Source organism: Motacilla alba, chromosome Z (assembly GCF_015832195.1).
Source record: "Motacilla alba alba isolate MOTALB_02 chromosome Z, Motacilla_alba_V1.0_pri, whole genome shotgun sequence".
In the NCBI taxonomy this organism is placed as follows: Eukaryota; Metazoa; Chordata; class Aves; order Passeriformes; family Motacillidae; genus Motacilla; species Motacilla alba.
The window spans coordinates 25,929,632-25,951,927 of NC_052046.1; the positions used below are offsets into that span (position 1 = coordinate 25,929,632).

Here is a 22,296-nt window from a genome sequence, read left to right on the forward strand (position 1 = left end):
AAAAGGAAGAAAAATACCCCTATTTATCACTATGACAATCCTTCTACATTGTGAATAAATTATAGTCTCAGAAAACATGTTTAGAGTGAGACTACAAAGTTTGTACTAGGCCCAGTAAAGGATCAACTCAGAAATCAGGGAAGGAGGGATGGAGGAAGAAATGAAGCATAAACACAACAAGAGAACAGATAGAGGAACTGAAAATGTGACATTAATCTTCTTCAGTGACATCTTCAATTAAATAACTTATTGTTTGATGTGCAGACTACTTTTGATATGGACAGGAAGATTAACTAATTTAGTAAACTGCTTGGCATTATTTGGTTCACAGTGAATTCTTTTTTCCCTCATGGACTGATTTACTTTAAGAGGAAACACTGAATTTAAAAAAAAACCAAAACAGTATTTCATTAATTATTACTTTAATCTCAAAGTTACTATCCAGATAGTAATGAAGGGAATTCTTTCAGCTCTGTAGTATTTCAGAAATTCTACTGAGATAACAACCACAACAGTGGTCCACCTGCATAGTGTTAACTGGAGAATTAGCACTGATTCTAAAAGAAATCTTAGAAAACAAAGAAACAAATATAATCACTCTCTGTTCCTCAGAATCCTAATAAGTAGCTTGTATGGTTGAGAAGCAATTTCTAATTACAATATTTATTTAAAAAATCCCATCTATCATCAAATAAAATGTACATTAATATTTTTGGGTGTTACTTGAATAACAGCAGAACAAAATATGATACCGTCCAAGTATTTTATATAAATTGGTTTTAAGAATCAAAGGGATTTAAAACTCATCAGTTGAGAGGATGATTCATAATAACTATTTAGATTTAAATAAGGTAATTTTGCCCTTCTCCACTAAAACTTATATGGCAGCATCTAATAACTCCAAGCAAAAACATCCTAATGGGAGTTGAAAGGTGGTTCTCATTGGTGGTTCATGCACCAGTGAAATTTTTACAGAAGTATATGTAAATTAGTCATAGAAATATCTGTTATTATGATTCGTTTAGACAGAATCTGATAGTGTTATAAATTACATTGGAAAGGAATATTAAAACAAGTAAAACAAGGAAAGCTATTGTCAGTGGTTCTGATGGGCTAAGTGAATGGTATTTTCATTCAAAAATAGAATAAACATTTTTCTATTGCTTCTTCATATAAATAAACCATCAAAAATATGGCAATGTAAGAGGAGACTACAGTTTTGAATCTTGTACTGATTTTCAATTCTGAATGTAATTCTAACATATTAATGTTACTGTAAATAGAGAAGTGTTTACATTTTTTTGAGAGAGGAAAGAAGATTGAATCATTCTTTGGCTTCATGAGAGTGTCTAAATTATTGTTTCCAGTGGCTTCAAGAGATTTTTATCAATGCATGGCAAAAACCCTGAAGTTCAAACAACAGTCTGGCAGATCAATTCACATATCTAGTAAGCAATTGCCCAGTTTAGAAGGTTAATTCTCCCTCTAGATACATTTAGTTGTGTACATGATTTGTCTGAGAGGTATACCATTCTGCTGTGGAAGCTCAATACCATTCACTTAATTTCTTACACAACTACTTACACATTTTTGTAGTAGAAATGTCGCTGGTAGGAGAAATTTATCCTGGCGGTGTTTTGCTCCTTGCATATGACACTTATTCCAAGATGTCAGAGTAGGTTTTGCTTGGTACTCAGACTTCTTATTTCTCAAGTTTTTCTTACTTTTTCTCACAGTTGGAGAAAGTTGAGCTGCTGAATAGAATTCCTCTTGTCCCACCTGTGAGTCCTAGATTAGGCGAGATTCGAAATATTTCTTTGAGGGTTACTCCAGATATTGCAAATGGAGAAATAGGCTTTACTAGCAATCTTCCAATTATTCTTTCTGAACCAGAAGAATCACCTGCTACAGTGGTAAGTAAACACTTTTATATTGTCCCTTAATATGGAAAACTTATTTGGAGAAAGCAAAGTTTGCTATGTCCACCGTAGCATTTGAATAATCCATCCTCCAAGTCTGATCTTATCTCAAATATTCTCCTGCTTTGAAAAACCAAAAAGGCAAAAAATTGCCAGCAAGATTAATGTGTTTGTCATCTGAACAGTGTGGTGAACTTTTCTTTCTCTATAAGAATCTAGAATTTGTTAGATCTTCATGCTCACATGGAGCAAAAGATGCTACAGTTTAATTTCTTTCATCAGCTGCAACAACACTCTATAGAGTAGGATTGATTTTGCTCCCAAATTTTGTGAAAGTGTCTGTGTTTTTTGTTGTTGACTTACATGTGAATATGTAGTTTGGCTTGCTAGGTCTGTTTTCTAATAAATAATGCTTTTTTGTATTTCTCAGTACTCAAAGCATTTTCAAAAGCATCATCATTCATCTGAACACTGGGATGCCAGCCAGAGAAGCCCTCTATAAAATATTTTTTCTTACATTTTCCCTTTTTCCCCCTAGTTGTCTTAACTGAGATCTTCCTTTTAAATCCTGAATCAGAGAACTGCTTTTCATCCTCAGAATAAAACTGCTGTTTTAAAACCTAGGTTGTCTTTATGAGGTGGGCATTAGTTAAATCCATCATAGAAGGGGTTTTGTGTTTATGAATGCTAAGTGATTTGTCATGTTTATGGTCTGCCACCTCCACTAAGTATATAAACATATATGTTAAGTATATAAGGGCTAGATGGTTAAAAATATAGGAGTCAGTATATATCCTCATAGATAAACAATCTTTGATTTCAGATCTTATACATAGGTATAAGTAAAAAGCCGAAGGTGAATATTTTGAGGCTCATATTCAAACAGTAATATGCAAAGGGTTAATTGTTTTTGCATCTAGTTTTGCAAGTCACAGCAGACTCATGTGCTTTACAGGTTTCCATTGCATTGCATCGAGATGGGACTGATGGTCAGGCAACTGTGTTTTGGAGTTTGAGACCCTCTGGTCCTAATCACAAGGCAGTAACACAGGATGATATAAGTCCTTTTAATGGCTCTGTTGTTTTCTTATCTGGACAAAGTGATACTGCAATCAACATTACTATTAAAGCTGATGATATACCTGAAATGAATGAAACCGTGTTATTAACTTTGGACAGGTATTGTAGCCTAATCTTTATTCATATGTACCATTTGCTATACTCAATCTATATATGAAATATAGGCACAGTATTAATTATGAGGTGTTGCCTCCATTGTGTTGATAAATGCCTGGAGGAATATTGAACCCTTGATTTAGACTGTGTATGAAGTCTTCTTTGACTCGTGATCAATGTAAGAAACTATATTGTGCTTATCATCTAATGACTTAGTTTTGTTTGTATTTTGATTAAAAATAATGTATGCTACTACAAAAGTTGATTTAGCTTTCATCTTTAGTTATAGCTCTTGATTATAACACTTACTTTCAGAAAAATAATGTTTAGTGAGGTAATGGGGAAAGCTATAATGAATAGTAATGAAAGCAATACATAACTGTGTTTTTTCTTAGAAGAGGTTTATAGTCAGGATGTTGTTGCAGAATTAGATACTTCCATCACAACTGCTGGCTTCAAAAATAGGCCAGTGTGACTACTACCACATGCCTCAGCTACAAAGGGAGCAATGGTGTTCCTGAAGCGCAGTGTTGTGGTCTCCCTTCTGTGTGACATCAGGATTGTAGAATTAAGGCTGTAAGAGGCCTCAGAAGATATTATCTGCATGTGAACATTACTCAGAATACTTGAATTATTTCATATCCAGGAGCCTTTTGTTTTATTATTTATCAGGAGAATCTTGGCTATTTCTTCAGTCCTACTTCAAAAAATTCAGATGTATCTATAGTTTAGAAATACTATCACTTCTGCTAAAACCTCCTAATAATGTAAGGTATATTTTTCCCATTTATTTTTCTGGAAACATCTAAGAGAGGTCTGTCAGCTGCAATGTCTGCATTGAACATCTACTATGTATACAGTCCTTAACTTATGTAGAAATATCCTTGTCGTACATGGGAAGGGCAGACTAGCTCATAGGAACTTCTAACACTATATCTTTTATAACTTTTAACAATGATCCTTTGTTTTTTGAGCATTGTTCTATCACACAGAAAAGATGCTTTCTCAGTGCAGGGTTGGTCTGCTTCTGTAAAAGCTGGCAGGTGGATGCATCTAGTGCACAATGAATTCATTCTAATCTTGGATACTCATTGTGTTGAAAAGATGGTCCTGTTGAAGACAAAAACAAATGGAGACTATTGCAAGCACTTCTCTGTTTTTCTTCCTGTGGATGAAATTGGTTTGCCTGAAAGTTCATTAGAGTCTGTGGCACAAACAAAGAAACTAAGATTAGAAGTAATGATTGAAGTTGTGAAAAAGTCGCAAAAATGCTGAAGTGGAAAGATAGAGGATAGAAGTGGAAGGATAGAATGAAGGATAGATAGAAGGAAGTGGAAGGATAGAAGAGGATAGAATGCTGAAGTGGAAGGATAGAAGTACATAGAGGAAGTGTATGTACTTCCTCTACATCCTGTACTTCCTCTGCAGGATGGGCAGCATAAAAGATTAACTTTTTAGTATTGGATAGCTCTGCAGTATGTGTAATTACAGCTTTCTACCACTTATTCTGACTAGTAATCCCATGCCTTGAAAATTATTTCTAAAAGGGGATTGAGTTGGCAGCTGAGCAAACACAACTACTGTTCTGCTTTTGCTATGTGTAGTGGGAGTAGCAGGTTCTATTGATCATGGAGTGGCTAGTAAAAATTTTACCAGCAGTAAGCAGCTTTCCCACACTTGGCAAGGTCAGAGAGTGAACCTGGACAGTGTCCCTCAAGGCTACAAGTGAAATTTGGCAACTTTTAACTTGAGTAAAAGACAAGAATGCAATACCTGCAAGGATCATCCTTTCAATACTGGAGATGACTATTCAAAGCAGGGGCAAATGATACTGGCAGGGTGATGCGTGTAAGCTTTTGGTATTGCCTTCTACATAGTTTGTGTTTTCAAGATGAACAGAAGATTTTAGTTTCCAAGACAGGCAGCCAGCACCTCACAGCAGTAGGGAATTACTGTGAAAACAAAGATGCATTCTGCTGTGCATGTGCTTACACTGCTTGATAAACTGTTGCATTAAGTCAGTAGAAACATAGACCATGTATTGACGGACTTTAATAAAACTATAGATGTAGAAATACAATACAAGGATTCTATTTATTGCAATTAGTAAATAGCATGGGCAAAATAATATGATAATTAGTTCTAACAAGGATGTATTATTTATAACTCAGTGATGTTGTTAAGGTAGTTTATGTTTTAAAGGAGCTTTGATTGTACCCATAATAACAAAAGAGACCTTCCAAGCCATTAAAAATAGTATTTTCTTTCCTTGCTCTGTGGCCACCATCTGTAGGCCCTGGATATTAAAAATAATTATGAATGCTGTCCACAAAATGGAGTCCAATATATATCATGAAGAATATGCTTACCCAGAAGACAGATGAGCTGTAAAGAAGCAAGATAATCCTGTGCCTGCTGAAGCTTCTTCATATTTTCTTTCTTTAGGACCAGCTTCAGTTTGGATGCCTGCCCCTATCTTGATGGGCCTGAATTGAAACTAAGCATAAATAAAACCAGAGGTCTGTATCCTACAGACCTAAATCTGATAGTTTTTTTAACTTTTGCACAAGAATTTTGGCTATTGGAAGCTGTCATGCCCCCAGTGCAGGTACACCACTATAAATTTGGCAATTGGCACAGCTGCAGGACCAGGACCCTCATGGCGCATGGATTGTGTTTGTTCTCTTAAATGAGTGGAGCTGGGAGTGCAAGCCTCTGAACTTTAGGTCCTGGGAAAAACAATACACAAATTAATTTATTTTTATTTTGGGAAAATTAAAATCCAGGAACAGCTGAGTGTTTAAATAGTTTATACTCAGAATCTTTTAGTCATGACTCCCATAAGATACCAGAACAGATCCATGTATGTGTACGTATGTATCAAATGTGACATATGTTCAATGAAGCAAAACTGATGTAATGTGGAAAATTTTATAGTTCTAGTGATTTTTGTGATGTGATACAGGCTGAGGTACTTAACACGTTTTTTGCCTCAGTCTTCAGCCTCAGTGAGACCAATTATTCTCAGGGCAACTGGTCCCCTGAGCTGGTAGAAAAGGTCAAAGAGCAGAATAGACCTCCTGAAATCCAGAACAAAGTAGTTAGTGATTAGCAGAGCTATTTAGGTGATCACAAGTCTATGGGACTGGAGAGGATCCGTCCTAGGGTAGTGAGGGAGTTGTTGTAAGAGCTGTCTAAGCTACTCTCTATCATTTATCATCAGTCTTGGCTAACTGAGGAGGTCACAAAAAATTGGAGGGTGGCCTGTGTGATTCTTGTTCACAAAGAGGGCTGGAAGGAGGATCTGGGGAACTACAGGCCAGTCAGCCTGACCTTGGTGCCGGCAAGGTTATGGAACTGATCATCTTGAGTGGGGTCGTACGACATCTATAGGATGGCTGGGGCATCAGACCCAGCCAGAGGGGCAGGTCCTGCCTGATCAATCTGATCTCCTTTTATGATCAGCTGACATGCTTGAGGGATTGGGGCAAGGCTATGGATGTTGTCTGTCTTAATTTCAGCAAAGTTACTGTGTCCCACAGCATTTGCCTTGAAGAGCTGGCATCCCATGGCTGGGGCAGGTGCTTGCTTCTGTGGGTTAAGAACTGACTGGGTGGCTGGAGGTGGTGAATGGAGCTGCATCCAGTTGACAGTCAGACACTGGCGGGGTCCCTCAGGGATCAGTGTTAGGCCCAGAACTGTTTAATATCTTTATTGATGATTTGAATGAGGGGATTTACCCTTAGTAAATTTGTGAATAACACCAAGTTCTGTGGGACTGTTGATCTGCTGGAAGGTAGGAGGGCTCTGCAGAGGGACCTGGACAGACTGGGTTGATTGGCCAGCACCAATAGCTTGAGATTCAACAAGATCAAGTCTCAGATTCTCCACATAGGTCCACATAGCATCATACAGAGCTACAGGCTGTGGAAGAGTGGCTGAAGAGTAGCCCAGTGGAAGAGGACACTTTTTGAGATATTGGATAGAAGAGAAAGTTTTTTAGAGAAGTATGTTTTTAAGAGTAACAATAATACAAGTTCATGGTTGTTGAGTTGCAGGGCCCAAAACTGAACCCAGCACTTGAGTCAAACCTATATTTTTCATTTACACTTAAAAAAAAAATTCCAAATTTAATCAAGGCTTTTTTGTGTTTAAGAGACTACTTAATGATAAAAAAGTTTGCAAATCATGGAAGGCCCATTTAAAGCACTGTCCATATGCCTTAATTTAGGGCATGGGAAAAGTTGTTTAATGGAGATTGCAGTATTTTTCTAACTTGGGGATTTCCTGTGCTTAGTGCCTGTTTCAAAACTGTATTTATCTTTCTTAAGTAATTTTTCCATGAAGAAATAAATGATGATGCTATAAGAATTAAGTCTTTCATTGTAAAATGTTGGCTTTTACTTCAAGGCTTTGGCCTAATCTTGTTGTGATTGGGAAAAAGTTATTTGAAACTAATAGTAGAATGTTTTTATGAGTTACTGGACACCTAGTCCTAGCTTTCATTACTTTTCAAAGTAGTAACACCATATATCTTCTGCTGTGAATAACATAAGTTAAAATGGCTTCCAAAATCAAATAAATTATGGATTAAATCTGGAGAGAAGGTGTTCTCTCTGGTAAGAAACACTGTGGAATTTTTAATGTGGCCAATCCTCCTCGAATACTATTCTTTAAAGCTAGGTCACTAATTAAGTCAGTAGATAATTCTGAAAAAAATTAAGTAGAGAATACAAATTTAGGATACAATTTGAGTAACATTCCATAGGCAGTTTAAATGCACCTTTTCTGAGATACCTGAAAGAAGAGAAAGATTTTAGAGAAGTGTGTTTTTCAGAGTAACACTAATACAAATTCACAGATGCAATTCTGTTTCTCACGGGCTTTTCAAAACATTCACTTTCTTCAGAATTAGAGTTCTTGGTTCAAAGTTACCAAATTAAAACACATCTCTTAATCATTATTTTATTTTCAGTAGTATTTGTTTAATAATTGTCTTGTTATTTTAAACTCAGTCAAAAATCTTTCTGTTATTTATAATACTATGCATTTTAAAACAGTGAGATAACATTTTGAAGCTTCTCTTAGTTGTCCTAATTTATCTGTAGTTATTTCTAAGTAATAATTAAGGTATTTTTAAAGAAAGAACTTCTGTGATGACCAGTCTTTTCAGATGAGATTTTTCATATGGGAAGTGGGGGCAGCCTTCAATCCAGAGCTTAAGGTAAGGTCGTGGTGGTAGGGCTGATTAAGTCAGGGACAAGTTTGAATGATGGTGACCAGCATCAGGCATAGCTCAGTGATTGCCAGGCAGGTCCACAGCAAGAAGAAAAATCCAAGGCTGAGCCAGGACGTCACTTGATGGATCCTGGTATAAGAGTACCCCAGAATGTAGACACAAGGGATCCTGTTGTGTTCATTGCTCATGTAATGGCAGATCTGAGTTGGAAGCCTATGCTTCGTGGCTTCTATTCTGTTTTGCATAGGTTGTTTTATCATGGAATCACAGAATAAGCAAAATTGGAAGGAACCTATCAGTATCATCAAATCCAGCTCCTGGGCGTGCATAGGATGTCCCAAGAATCACACAGTGGGCCTGAGGGTGTTGTCCAAAAATTTCTTGAACTGTATCAGGCTTGGGGTTGTTATTGCTACTCTGGGGAGCCTTTTCCAGTGCCCAACCACTGTCTGCTGTTTTTGAATATCAATCAACATTTAATGTATTAGAGCACTGATAGCAATCTAGCCAGTCATGCAGGGAAAACACAGTCAGATCCATCAATCAGTCAGCCGGTCAAGTGACCCTAGTTTTGAAAACTTGTCTGGAGAAAAATCCAAGATAATGGCATTTTTAGCAGTTGTTTTTGGATTAGCTGAATCTGATTAGTTGCTTTCTATCTTCCAAGTTCTTGAGATTCTGGTCTGATTCACACTATGACTGTTAAAAGGTAGTAAGTATTGCCAGTCTTCTAAATACTTTCAAAGTATACCTGGAGATACTCAAGGTACCTCCTCGTGGTACCTTGGGACTGTTTAATTTCAGATACCCCTTGGATTCCCTTAGAGCTGCCATTGTGCACTACAACATGATACTAGATTCTAGCACTAGTCCTCAGTTAACAGGCCCTTTTTCATCTGAGCTGTGTTTAGATTCATGCAGTCTGACTTAATGAAGATGAAGGAGATGCTGTATCTGGCATGCCCTTTAACTTTTTGATAATTGTGTCTTAATCACTTAAGCTTGTACATAATGTACCAAAAACTCACGTGATATAATGGTTCATTTGTATTCTCTGTTGCGAAATATATTACCAACAGCTTAGTGATATAAATAAATTTTAGCATTAAGAGCAATATAATGAACACTTAACATAAATTTTACCTCTGAAATTTTCACCTTGACTTTTTAAATGGTATTAATGCTTGATGATTTTGGAAAACTTGCATACATTTCTGAAGAAAAGGAGAATGTCTTCATATATAATATTTAAAATGTAGCCTCATTTGAAATAACTAAGAAAATTCTATTAAATCAGATCTCCTATTTGAAAGAATAGAACTGCAAATGTATTTGCTTTATTACTTCAAACTTTTGAGCAAACTCTTATGTCTACTGAATTCTGAAATGGAAATATTTTTGAATTCAAAATTTCACTTTACAAATGCTTTGTTTATCTGTTGATACAATTTTAATGGTAGATCCAGGTTTAATATAAACTATATATTTATTTTAGGTTAAGAAAATAATCTATACATACTTTCATAAAATGGCATACTTGTTATTGTAGAATAATTTCCTTTCATCTGAATTGATGTGATAGTTTTTTCATATGTGCTTATTTTCCTAATTCTCTTTTTTCCTTGGGTTTTTTTGGGGGGGTGGTGGGTTTTTTTGTTGGTATTTTATTCTGATAATCTGATTAATCTAAAAAATTGTCAGAAATGAAGTTTTATGTGATTTTTTTTTTCTAGAATAGTCTTTGACATGTATGTGTTATAGCTCCCAATGTACTTACCTGTTTTTATCATTACTATGTCAGATTGATGGAATAACACAAAATGGAGGCATGTTGATTATATGTATTTTTTTTTTGCATGAGGTTATAAATGTGGGCTGCTGGTGCAATTGTGACCAGACACAGAGGTTGGCATTGAAAGAACTACTGGAGGAGGGCTGGGTAGGGCATACCATGAATGGACCTCGACATCCTGAATTGATCATGGGGTCATTTCTCACCAGTGAGGGTTGTCCACTTGCTAGGATTTGTCAACAGGAAAATGCCAAGGAAGGAGGTTCCCATAAAAGGAACATGATGTGTTTGGAAAGGGAAAAGAAAACTTTGTGGTGCTCTTGTTTTTATTATTGTCTGAGACTGGTACTATCAAAATTCCAGGAACTAGCACTTTCATTCATTCCCTCACCCCTTTTCTTTCCCTCTATTCTTCTTTCCTTCTTTCTTTTTCTGTTAACAGGGTAGAGACAGAAAGGTTTGTCGTGTACTTTGGGTAAGTGCAGTGAACTGTGGTTTGTCTTCAATGAATCAATGCTTTGTTTTGTGAGTGATTAGTTTGAACAGAATCTGTCAATAACTTCTTTTCCTCTCAGGAATCATGTCTTCTGCTTCTCTTCAGACAATGCTTGGTTATCTTTTGTTTTTTAATTTGGCATGGGTTAATTAAATGACATGGGTTTCTGGCATGAAGCTTTATTTAGGATTTGTGAATAATGAAAATTACTAATGCATGACTCAGTGTTTGATACCTGCACTTGATTGCAATATGGATCCATTGTCTTGAACTGCCAGAAATACAATTTTTCCCACTTAAATGCCTGAGTGGACTAGAACTGTAAAGAAGTTTTCTGTTGAGCAGTTATCTTTTTTTTTTAGAATGACATAGGTTTAGTTTATGTTAACACAAGTTTTAACACAAGTTAACACAATATGTCTGCTGGGATATTTTTTTAATATGCAATAAATATGACATATTGTCATTTAAAATAGATATTTCCTGTTTGTTCATTGAAATTTTCTTCCAGAAAACATGGAAGATGAATCTGAATTCATAAACCAACCTTTAATAGGCTATATCAAAATCATCAGTCTGACGGTGCATCCTTTATGCATCTTTCAGCAGTAGTTTTTCTTGCATTTTTAATGAAATGTACTTAAAACAATGTAATTGAAAGTTTATATCTGATGAAATGAATGCAAGAAATACAAGCTCTCTTTGTTTAAGTGATTTTGGATCACTATTTATGTTTTGATCCAAATAAAAAGGAATACTAAACGTGATTTTAAATTTTTAGTGTATGATTTTATTTCTTTTTCTTTGTATTGTGGGCATGTGCAACTAAAAAGCCCCAGAACTATAAGCTGTAAAAATAATCAGGAAGCAAAGGTATCTCAGGAACAAAGGTTGGGTTTTCTGCAAGTGAATGGAACACTCTGATATGTCTTTCCTAATTTATTATATTCTTTTTAGGTAATTGTTTTCACAATTTAATAATAAAATTATTCAGGATTCTGATGTCCTTCACATAGATACGTATTTACTTACTAAAAGAACCATCACTCAAAAAAACATGACTTTTTTCCTCTCCCAGAGTCAGTGTGGAAAATCAAATACTAAAATATGGGTTTACTACTTGTGAGATCACTATTTTGGAAAATGATGATCCTGGAGGAGTGTTTGAATTTTCTCCCTCTTCCAGAGGTCCCTACAGTATCAAGGTAGCTATCTGAATAACTTTTCTGAATCGTTATGGAAAAGTAAATCTTAGCAGAATGCAAGTAAAATGCTGGATTTTGTTTTTTTTTACAGGAGGGGGATTCTGTTGAACTGCAGATTGTTCGCAGCAGAGGGAGCCTTGTCAGGCAGTTTCTGCGATACACTGTAGAGCCAAGGGACAATAATGAGTTTTATGGAAGCACAGGAATTCTGGAATTTAAGCCTGGTGAAAGAGAGATCATAATTACTCTTTTGACAAGGATGGATGGGATTCCAGAGGTAGAAATGAAAATTTTCCTTTCTCCAAATTGTGTTCACAGCATAACAGTTTGTCACTTATTAAAATATAAGAAAATATATGGTAGCAGAATGAGTATGCAATGCTTTTCTGTGGAGTGTATTCCCAGTCTCCAAACCAGGGATGCCTGGATTACTAGAAGGTATCTTTGGCTTTAATAGACCTCAGTGGATTTTTTTTCCTTGTAAATTGAAACTTAACTTCTCATCCATCTGGGCTTTTGGCACCCATGACATTCTGTACTATAGAATACCACTGTTTAATTGAGGGCTGTACTTTCTTTTTGTCCCTTTTTTAGTAAATACCTGCTAACTGAACTCAGTGCTCCCCGGTCTACAGTAATATTTGCTGTATAGATGCAAAGACGCATGTTTTAGTGTTCCATGGTGCATCTTCTGTGAGTGTTTTTTCAAGAAATATTTGAAGTCCAAAGTTGCATTATATTAATAATGCAAGACAACAAATTTCTTTTAAATTAGCTTAATGTCAGTGTTTTTAAAATATTTACCTCCACTGTTACAGATGACAAAGATGTAGAAAACCATTGCACATGTAGAAAATGTGTGTAATTTTCTTTTGTTGAAATTGTCCTCTTTTTCTGCTGAATAAATCTTTTTATTCTGACTGAGTTTCCCTCTTCCAGCTGGATGAGGCATATGCTGTTGTGCTCAGTGGCTACAGTGAAATGTCAGGCAAACTGGGAAATGCCACAAGGGTAAATATAACCATTCTGAAGAATGATGATCCACATGGTGTCATTCAGTTTCTACCTGATGAACTATCAGTAACAATAAAGGAAAGTAAAGGAGAAATCATCTATGCTGGTAATTCTTTTTATTAGAGTAACTGCTTTCTCTGCTGTCTGCTTCTGCAAGGCTACTTTTCCCTACTTAACCTTTGTAGGACAATGCCTGCCTCAGGGGTTTCCAGGGGCGTACAGTATGATGAGCAGTGGAGATTAGTGCAGAGGAGGATGGCCCTTGAAAGGCATTAGGGATCAATCCAGTTAAAATATAGCTTGAGAACATACCTAACAGAAGGGACAGAGAATTTATTTATTTGCAAGGAACAGCCTGGTGGTAGTAGTTCTGCTTGATGAGCATGAGGTACTATGTGAGAGAAGAATGAGCTAAATTTTCATATGTGTGACTTCAATTTATCTATCTCTATTGTATTGATAGAGTTGATACAGATCTTTGCTGCTGTAATGGTCTATTATTATGTGGCTTTTTGTGTAGGGCATATTAGTTTTGCAAGAAGTGGATTTACTTACTGTTTCATTTCCTTTTTGTTTGTTTCAATGTTGCTGACCTTTCTCATTTTGAGTTGTTTTTCTGGAGATGCACACTGACTGTACATATTTACATTTTGTAGCCTCTTACAGACTTGTAAGAAACCAAGGAAACTATGGCAGTGTTAGTGTGTCCTGGATTGTTGACCCAGCATGTACCAATGACATCTATCCAGAACAAGGGACTATATTCTTTGATAATCTGGAGTTTTCAAAAAACATCACGATTTACTCTCTACCAGATGAGGTAATAATATTTACAGTGTTTTTGTGAAAATATGTGGAGCAAAGAGGAATTGCTGAAACATTGAAATTTAAGAAGAACCTCTCTTTTTTAAGAAACTGGGGGTTTTTTTGAGAAAAATCAAAATACTTGGATAAAAGTGAGTTTACTTAAGCAAATCATGAGAGAATTTGAGACATTGTGCATATCTGTAAACAAAAACGTTAGAATGTGTCAATAGTCATGTGGTTAAATTATAATAATAAGTAAACCACTTGTTTTGATAGCAAGAATTCTAATCTTATATTTTAATGCTGATATATTTGAAGTGAGATGAGAAAGAATGAGAATAATTAGTAAGAAAGGAATAAATAAATAAAATATAGCTGTAAAATAAGTTCTATCAGCATCAAGAAACTGCAGGATAAGTTTTGGATCATCTGTATAATAGTAAAGATGAGGGGATTTATTTAAAAAGATTTTTGATTGATGATTTTTTTTGTGAGTCTATGAACTGTCATTTTTCTTCCCTCTTAACACACTTGTGAATCCAGAAATAAACAGCAACATGCAGGAACCCTGTTTTGTTAACCTCCTCAACTGTTCATCCTAATTTCTTCATTGTTTCATATGCAACAAATTAATTTCCTAATATTTTGTCATTCAGGTACCTGAAGAGATGGAGGTATTCATAATCAGATTATTCAATGCCACTGGTGGAGCAAGACTGGGCAATATAACCAGTGCATTTTTACAAATTACAAGGAATGATGATCCCATTTATTTTGCAGGTTAGATATTACTGGTTTTAAATTTTTAATTCATATTCTACCCCATACAGATTTTATTGAAAGACCAGGTTATTGAAAAATCTTAATCCTAGTGTAGCTAGTGTTATAAGGCATACTTTTTTGTTTTTGTTGTATTGCATTTGCTTTTTTTTTTTTTTTTAACTTAAGAATTTTTTCTCATTTTATGTCATTATTCTTGTTGATGGCTCTTGGATTGGTTAGGTGGCTAAGGACAATAATATTCTCTTCTATCTGCAAGTATTTCCCTTCCTTAACTACATGTGCCTTCTCTTTCCTTACAGGGGATTAGGTGAATAAGCCGCATGAAAGAAGCTCAGACTTGAACTTGAATTTGTTGCTTGTATCTTTTCAGAACCTCTGACAGTGAGCATTACAGAAGGGAGTGTTGCAAACTTTACAGTCCTAAGGAATGGATCTTCTAATACTGTTGTTGCTGTTCAGTATATTACTGTTAATGGAGATGCAACAGCTGAAGAGGGAGACTTTGTTCCCAGTGAAAAGCAGAATTTAATTCTGTTCGAGGTTGGAGAAAGAGAGCAGACCTTATCTGTGTATATTAATGATGATGATACCCCTGAAACTGATGAAGTATTTTATATCTTCCTTTTGAATTCAACAGGTAAAAGCAAGGATTTAATGTATATTTAGTAACTCTCCTTTGCTTTTTTCTCTAATTTTTACCTGTTTGTTCTTATAATAAAGCAATATATAAATGCCAGGCATTATATGAATAAGGTTTGCATCAACATTTCTATAAAATTTCAGTACAGTGTGTTTGGATTTTGATCTTGAACTGTTTAGTCGAAAACAAAAATTAAATTATAAAGCTGAAACTGTCCTGCAAAAATAACTTTAGTTGAAATCTCTTTCCAAATGCTCAAAATGCTCCAAACTAGATGGGATTTTGACTCATCAATAAGAAAATATAAGTTAAATATAAGAAATAAGTAATTTTTCTCATATATCTGAGTATAAGGTAGTTCGTGTGTTTCCTGAGGCCAGCTAGAATTCAGTCTGATACTCAGCTCTCTTAGAGAGCACCGGCTTCATGGAAATTATTGGACAAAGCCATACTTCGCCCTTCTTAAATTTTCTCTCCAGTGCTCTCTTTCTACTTTACCAACTTTGTTCAGGACCTGTTGGTATCTTCTTTTACCATTCTATAGAAAAAATGTGATGGCTTTCCTCCTTTCACATATTCCTGCCAGAATGGGCAAAATACAGGATATTTCTAGATGAATTCCCGAAGGGGGAGAAAAAAGCAATTATTATTTTTCTTTTTATGATCTGTTGTATATATTGGCCTTGATCATTACATCCCTTTTGAAAATTTTGTTGGACTGTTATACCTCTGACAAAATACAAATAGAGGTATATGAAGTTAAAACCATAAACAGGTTTTAAATAAAATAAGAATAAAAACAAATCTAGTGCTTTTGAGAAGGGTGAAAACTAGGATGGGGATGGAAACATAATGTACCTTTGTGGACATAAAGAAGTGTTGAAATATCCCTACTCTGCTAATAAATACAAAGAAATCCTGCTAATTTCCACCTTACTTAACAGGTATCTTGTATTTTTTTCCTTTCAGATAGGCTGTGATATGGGTATGACTAATCTCTTAGAGAATGTTGTTGTCTTGTATTTAGTTAAAGTGCAATATTTCTGACATAGATCAAAAGGAGAGATTGGATCTCTGAATACATATATTTTTCTTCTGAATTGACCACTTGATCGAACATGAAGTACTGCCTCTCATGCAATCCTTTCTTCCCAGGATTGCATCATATCTGGTCATGTCACATTTTTTTCTTCAAATCTACATTCTTTATCCTTGCCGTAGACGCTGTTTAAATTTTTTTACTCTGATTTGCCTGTTACTAAATATCTCAAATATTATTTTGCCCTGATTATTTTATCACTGCTTGTTTCTTTCTTTGCATGAAAACTGTTGGTGTGAGAAGAAAATACATTCAGTTTTAGAGTTAGCTCCATTTCTGATTGCAGTTTTGATAAAATTATTCACCCTCTTTTTAGGGGATACTGTTATCTTTAATGCTGGAGTGGCTACAGTTATTATTGAAGCAAATGATGATCCTAATGGAATTTTCTCCTTAGAACCTCTAGAGAAGTCAGTGGAAGAAGGAAAAAGTAATTCTTTTTTGTAAGTAACTTTTAAATAATATTGTTGCCCCTCTTTTGAATACATGTACGTATATCTTGATGTGTGTGTTAATTTATGGATAGTACTTTGATCTAATCCTATTTTTTGCATTGCTACAATTTATCAGAAAACTAACTTCACCAAATTTTGGATTAAATTATTTGCAAACAAATTCAGGATCAACAAAACATCAAACACCAACTCTTATATTATCAAGTAGACTGTGCATATTAAAATGTTTACAGAATTCCTGTTAAAATATAAACAAGTATGTTTGCAGTACAGGGGGCTTTTTTAGATCTTCACACAAATAAGATTACAGCGTATGGGTTTTAATTATATTTTCATGAGAGTGTAGATTCAGAAGGATCAAGATGAATGAGCAGAATATAACCTGGACCAACAGAGAAGTAAAAAAGTCTTTTCAAAATACAGCTAAATACAACTATGTGGTTGTTAATTTCATTTTGCACCCTGCTTTGAAATCTTTGAAACCCTGCAAAAACCTATTTTACTGTATTCTTTCTGTTAGTCTTTTTTTCTTCTATCTGTAAATTGCAGATAGGAGCCATACTCAAAGTCCAGATGTGCCTTTCTTCTAGGGTGAATATATTTTTCCCTAGTCTGACTTGTAGCTGCTGGGATGTATTCAGGAAAAGGAAGGGTTAAGAAATTAAGTTTCATGTCATCTGACCTTTTTATGTTCCTAAAGTGAGAATGTGGTTGTAAGTTGACAGAAATACTGATTTTCAATGAGAAAATTTTTTACAGGGTATAAGAAATATAGGTTCATAATAAATCTGACAGTGTGCACAGTTTAAGAAGAGGTTTTTCCACAATTGTTCAATTATCTTTTATATGTTTTTATTTGATTTGATTGTTTGTTTTAAGGCCTTGAAATAGATGCCTATGACTGTGAGTTAGATCTTTATGCTTGTGTTACACATCTGAAAATTAAAATCTTTGTTAAAGGAGTATATTAAATATATATTCTGTGGTTGGTTTTTTTATGCTGCTCTATAGGGATTTTTTGGTCCTTAATAATTTTTAATTTTAAGTTGATGGTGTGAAGGGTGATGATTTGAACTGAACACATTTGTTTTCAGGTGCTTTATGGAAGCACATGATTCCAAGGTCACCAACATCTTACCTTGCTAAGTCCTTATTGATAAAATATATTTACTAGGAAACTGTCTCTTCCATACCCCCAAAAGGATTTGACTTTTGTTTAGTACATAAAAGAAGGGTCAGACTAGTTTATAATCTAATCAGTGATAACACCTATGGCAGCACTGAGCTTTTAAGAGAGTAACTGGAGTTACTGCAACAGTGCTACACTGCTGGAATAGAATGCCCTGCTTAATAAAAACAGAAGGAAACCTTCGGAAGCAGTAAAAACCTATTGTGTTTCTGTTCCTAGACTACTTTACTGAATTAATTATTCAGACTTGTACAATAATGCTTTAAACAGGTTTTTTTTTTTTTTTGCTTTTTGCCACACAAACAGAAATGTTCTTTTTATGTGCAAACGTATTTTGTTAATAAAGGAACTTCTTAGTGTTTAGTTCAGCTCTTCAGTTTTTATTTATAATTTATTTTGGAAAATAGTGAAATTATGTTACTAAATAGCTATGCAAACAAATAAAAGCTTTTTTTTTTGTATTTATTCAGTTCTTAATATGGAAAAATCAGATTTGTGAAGGACCTACTGTATAACTGAAATTAAATAGCAATACAAAAAACGTTAAGGCACCTTAATAGTTAAAGGAAAAAAATACTTGTAGTTAAATGCCTTCTCGTTCTTCTCTAAGAGTGGCCAGTTAACACCAATTTTAATGCTAATTTGCTGAATTATACATTCATTTTTATTATTAAAGCGCAAGTGCAAGACAAACTGATGTTCATCTAAACAGTGCTATTTTGCATGTACCTTCATTGATTACTTTCTTTTCAAGACATCTGTGGTATACCTCGATGAAGAGTTATATTGTGAAATTGCAAGCCATCTAAGGTGATTGTTTTATTGTTCATGGTTCTCTTTGGTATTTTTGGTTATTTAGAACAATGCATGTTATATTCCACAGTAAGGACGATTAGTCTATGTTTTCCATTGTTAATGGAGAACAATGATATACCTGCCAGGATATTGACTCTTTCTATATCTCTGAACAGGATTTTGAGACATAGAGGACACTATGGGAATGTCTCATTAACCTGGCAGCTGTTTCATAATGACTCTACACTGAAGCCAGGACAAGAGTTCTATGAAACCCATGGAACTGTGTTCTTCATGGATGGTGAAGGATCAAAGCAGATAGTGCTCTGTGCTGTTTCAGATAAAATTCCTGAATTCAATGAATTTTACATTTTAAAATTGGTGAATGTTTCAGGTACTGTCTTCCATATAACCATTTCCTTCCTATCTGGTAAAAAATAATTGTATTTAATCAATCAAAAAGAAAACAATCCTGCAAAGAGCTTTGCTTTGATACCTATGTCATTCTGTACTTTTCTGGTGACATTTTAGGTTTTGTTTTTAATTTTTTTCTTTAATTTAGATATGTGAACACAGTTTTGGAATCAGGCCTTTTAAAAAGATGCCTTTTAGTGATTTCACGAATGTAGAGCTTTTTGTAGAGCTGACAAAATGAAGGTATAAAAGGTTATGCATATCTACCATAATGGAGATTGGCTGGTAGGTTTGCTTTTTTCTAGAAATTTTTCTAAAATACAAATAGTTACCACTTCATATCACTTAAATTACAACTGCTACAGGCCTGCTACTGAGTAGAGTTCCAAATCTGCTGGACTCCTTCCACCTCAGTACTGTTTATGGTCTTCTGTGACGAGTTACAACTGAAAATATGTTGACATTTCTGAAAGTGAAATCCATATGCATGTACAGAAGATTTCCTACTTAGTGGTGCATGGAGGCTCTACAGTCATACCATGATCTTCATACTGTGGAGAAGTAGGTGACTAATGGCAAGACTTAGGAGCAATTTTAACACACAACTAGTTACTGATTTTGCAGGGTAGTCTCTGCTAATTTGGAGGCAATGAACCAAATGTTGCCACTTCATATTTGTGTAAATCTTGGAGTACAATGAGAAATGAATTTGACCCCATATTTTTCAAATGAAACAAGAGCAACCTATCTCATTACTAATTCAGGAAATCTGAGCAAATCATGTTTTAACTGAAAGACAGTTATATTCTGCAATTGAAAAATAACATTACTTGTTTGCTATGAAAATGTTCTCTATAGTGGTTTAAAACCAATACAGTTAATTTATGTTAATCTTAAATTTGGAGAAATTTTTATGAGTTCAGAGAAACTTTAAAGAAGATTTAGGCATATTTAAAAAGATAGTTTGTTTAAGCATTTTAAAATGCTTAGTAACTTTTTTCAGATCAGTAACTTTTACTCTTAACTTCCATTATATAGGTGGGTCTCCTGGTCCTGGTGGGCAGTTGTCTGACACAAGCCTTGCTGTAACTGTGATGATCCCTTTCAATGATGACCCTTTTGGAGTCTTCGTTATAGATCCAGAGAGTCAGGACAGAGAGATAGTAGAAGATGTTCTTTCTGAAGATGATCTTTCCTATATTACAGACTTCACCATCTGGAGACATCAAGGCACTTTTGGTGCTGTCCGTTTAGGTTGGGAAATACTGTCCAGCACATTTCAAGCTGGATTGCCATCAATGGTGGACTTCTTGTTGCTGGGATCATTTCCAAGTTCAGTGCAATCTCAGCCGCACATGAGACGCTATCACAGTGGAACAGATGCTTTGTATTTTAGTGGAAAAGAGGATGCATTTGGAATTATTGGTCTGGAATACCCATACGATGGAAATACTGCAGTAACTAATTTTACATTTTCAGCATGGTTAATTCCTAATGTCAATACTGATGGTTATATAGTTGAAAAGGATGATGGTAATGGGACCTTATACTATGGTGTGAAAATCCAAACGAATGATTCTCATGTCTCTGTAGTACTTCATTATACAGCATTAGGATCCTATGTGACATACATAGCTAAAGCAGCCGTCCTGAAATATCTGGATAAAAGTACTTGGGTTCACATTCTGATTACTCTGGATGAAAGTATAATTGAATTTTACATGGATGGAATTCCAGTTCTAGGAGGAATTAAGAGCCTTAAAGGAGAAGCAATTGCTAATGGTGAGGCAATAGGTTGTATTATATTTCTACATATGTGAAGTTCTGCAAAATATGGAAGAGTCTAGCTCCTTGAAAGATGTATGCAAGGTTATGAAATTATTATATCTGATTAGTTAGTTAAAAGCAATTCATAGAAGATTCTAGGGGTTTTCAAAAACCATATAAATGGAAGTAAGAGTTAGGAAATTTTCAAAAAGCATCAGAACTGTAAGGGAGCTTGAATTTGTATAATAAATAATTTTAAAATAGTAATTAATAATTCTATTTCTACATGTAGGCTTATAGATATATAACTCTACATATAGTTATATATATTTACAATTAAGATTTGGATTAGATTTACAGTACTGGGGCTAAGAAAGATTTTTTTCTCTTGATTTCTGAAAGAAAATGCAATAATATTTTTGATTCTGTGTATTATATTACAGCTAAACCACTACTTTGTAAGGAATGGAATTTTAAGGGTTTAGATTTACATAAGCATGTATTTACATGGTATTTGAAAATTTTGCCCATATGTTTAATGATGTTATAACATCATTAACAATAACATTAGCAAATGTACTTCAGTTCCTCTAACTCAATATTCCTAGATGTGACTTAGTCATACATAACCATTATGGACTTTCACACTTAACTAGCATAGTAGTGAGCATCATAATAACTCCTTTACAAATGGTGGGGATACATTTATGTTTACTCTTTCTTTTGCATTTCCTCACTCTTCCATGTGCTTTTTCTTCATAGCAGTAATTTCCTCCTTTTCCTTTCTTTCTCTCCCCATCAGTTTCACAGGTTTTCTTTCATGGGGATAGGCAGTGTATGATTATGAAATTCTTGATTACAGACTCCTCTGTAATCAAAGAAGGAAAATTTAAAAACATGCAGTGATGTTAAATGCATATACATCTACATGCATATATGTGCACAAACATAAAGCTCTGTCTGGAGACAGTACAAGTATAAGCTAAGGTTTTGATCTCTCACCATTTAATGTTGGATACTACAGTGGGTACTGTAGCCTGGCTTTTTTCACCATCCTCTGCCTTGTGTCTTGGGACCATTAGCAGTTGTGGTTGCTTGTTTCTAGAAGTGACACTCAGTGGCACATTTCCTTCCAAAATCATAAAACAGCTGAAGAGATATGTTCTCTATGTTTTAGAGTGATAGGAATGGGTATGAGCTACCAGCTTAGTTTATTTGTGAAAAAGAGAGCTGCCATCTTCTGATTTGCTGAATAGAATAATTTTTTTGGAGAGAAAGAAGTTTTGAAGCAGTTGTAAAAAGTGCCTGGAACTGGGTCTATGTTTCGTAAGCCCCTCTTCCAGTGCATAAGGTTACAAGCATGTCCTGCGTGGCTAATAATCGGATCATCAGAATGGATGATCTCTGTCCTAGCCGAGGACACATTAAATATACAAAAATATAAAATGGGTAAAGCAAGAGTTTGGAAAAAAAAAAATTGACACGTGCAGCAGCTGGCTCTGAAAT

The 22,296-nt window shown here is 34.8% G+C and overlaps 1 protein-coding gene across 14 annotated transcripts in view; it reads left to right on the forward strand.

Moving 5' to 3' along the window:
• ADGRV1 (adhesion G protein-coupled receptor V1) overlaps positions 1-22,296 on the forward strand; it is a 245,452-nt gene that overhangs the window by 24,490 nt on the left and 198,666 nt on the right. For 12 of the 14 annotated variants that reach the window (XR_005255429.1, XM_038125098.1, XM_038125089.1 and 9 more), the window contains 12 exons: positions 1,737-1,913; positions 2,875-3,098; positions 10,569-10,601; positions 11,701-11,827; positions 11,919-12,104; positions 12,767-12,947; positions 13,498-13,661; positions 14,305-14,428; positions 14,802-15,068; positions 16,487-16,613; positions 18,786-19,003; positions 20,062-20,805. Coding sequence is in view for 13 of the 14 variants with exons in the window: in XM_038125098.1 (XP_037981026.1) it covers positions 1,737-1,913; positions 2,875-3,098; positions 10,569-10,601; positions 11,701-11,827; positions 11,919-12,104; positions 12,767-12,947; positions 13,498-13,661; positions 14,305-14,428; positions 14,802-15,068; positions 16,487-16,613; positions 18,786-19,003; positions 20,062-20,805 (2,572 nt within the window). In the remaining variant the exon portion in view is untranslated. The remainder of the gene's footprint in view (positions 1-1,736; positions 1,914-2,874; positions 3,099-10,568; positions 10,602-11,700; positions 11,828-11,918; positions 12,105-12,766; positions 12,948-13,497; positions 13,662-14,304; positions 14,429-14,801; positions 15,069-16,486; positions 16,614-18,785; positions 19,004-20,061; positions 20,806-22,296) is intronic. The other 2 variants (XM_038125091.1, XM_038125092.1) reach the window with 1 other exon arrangement.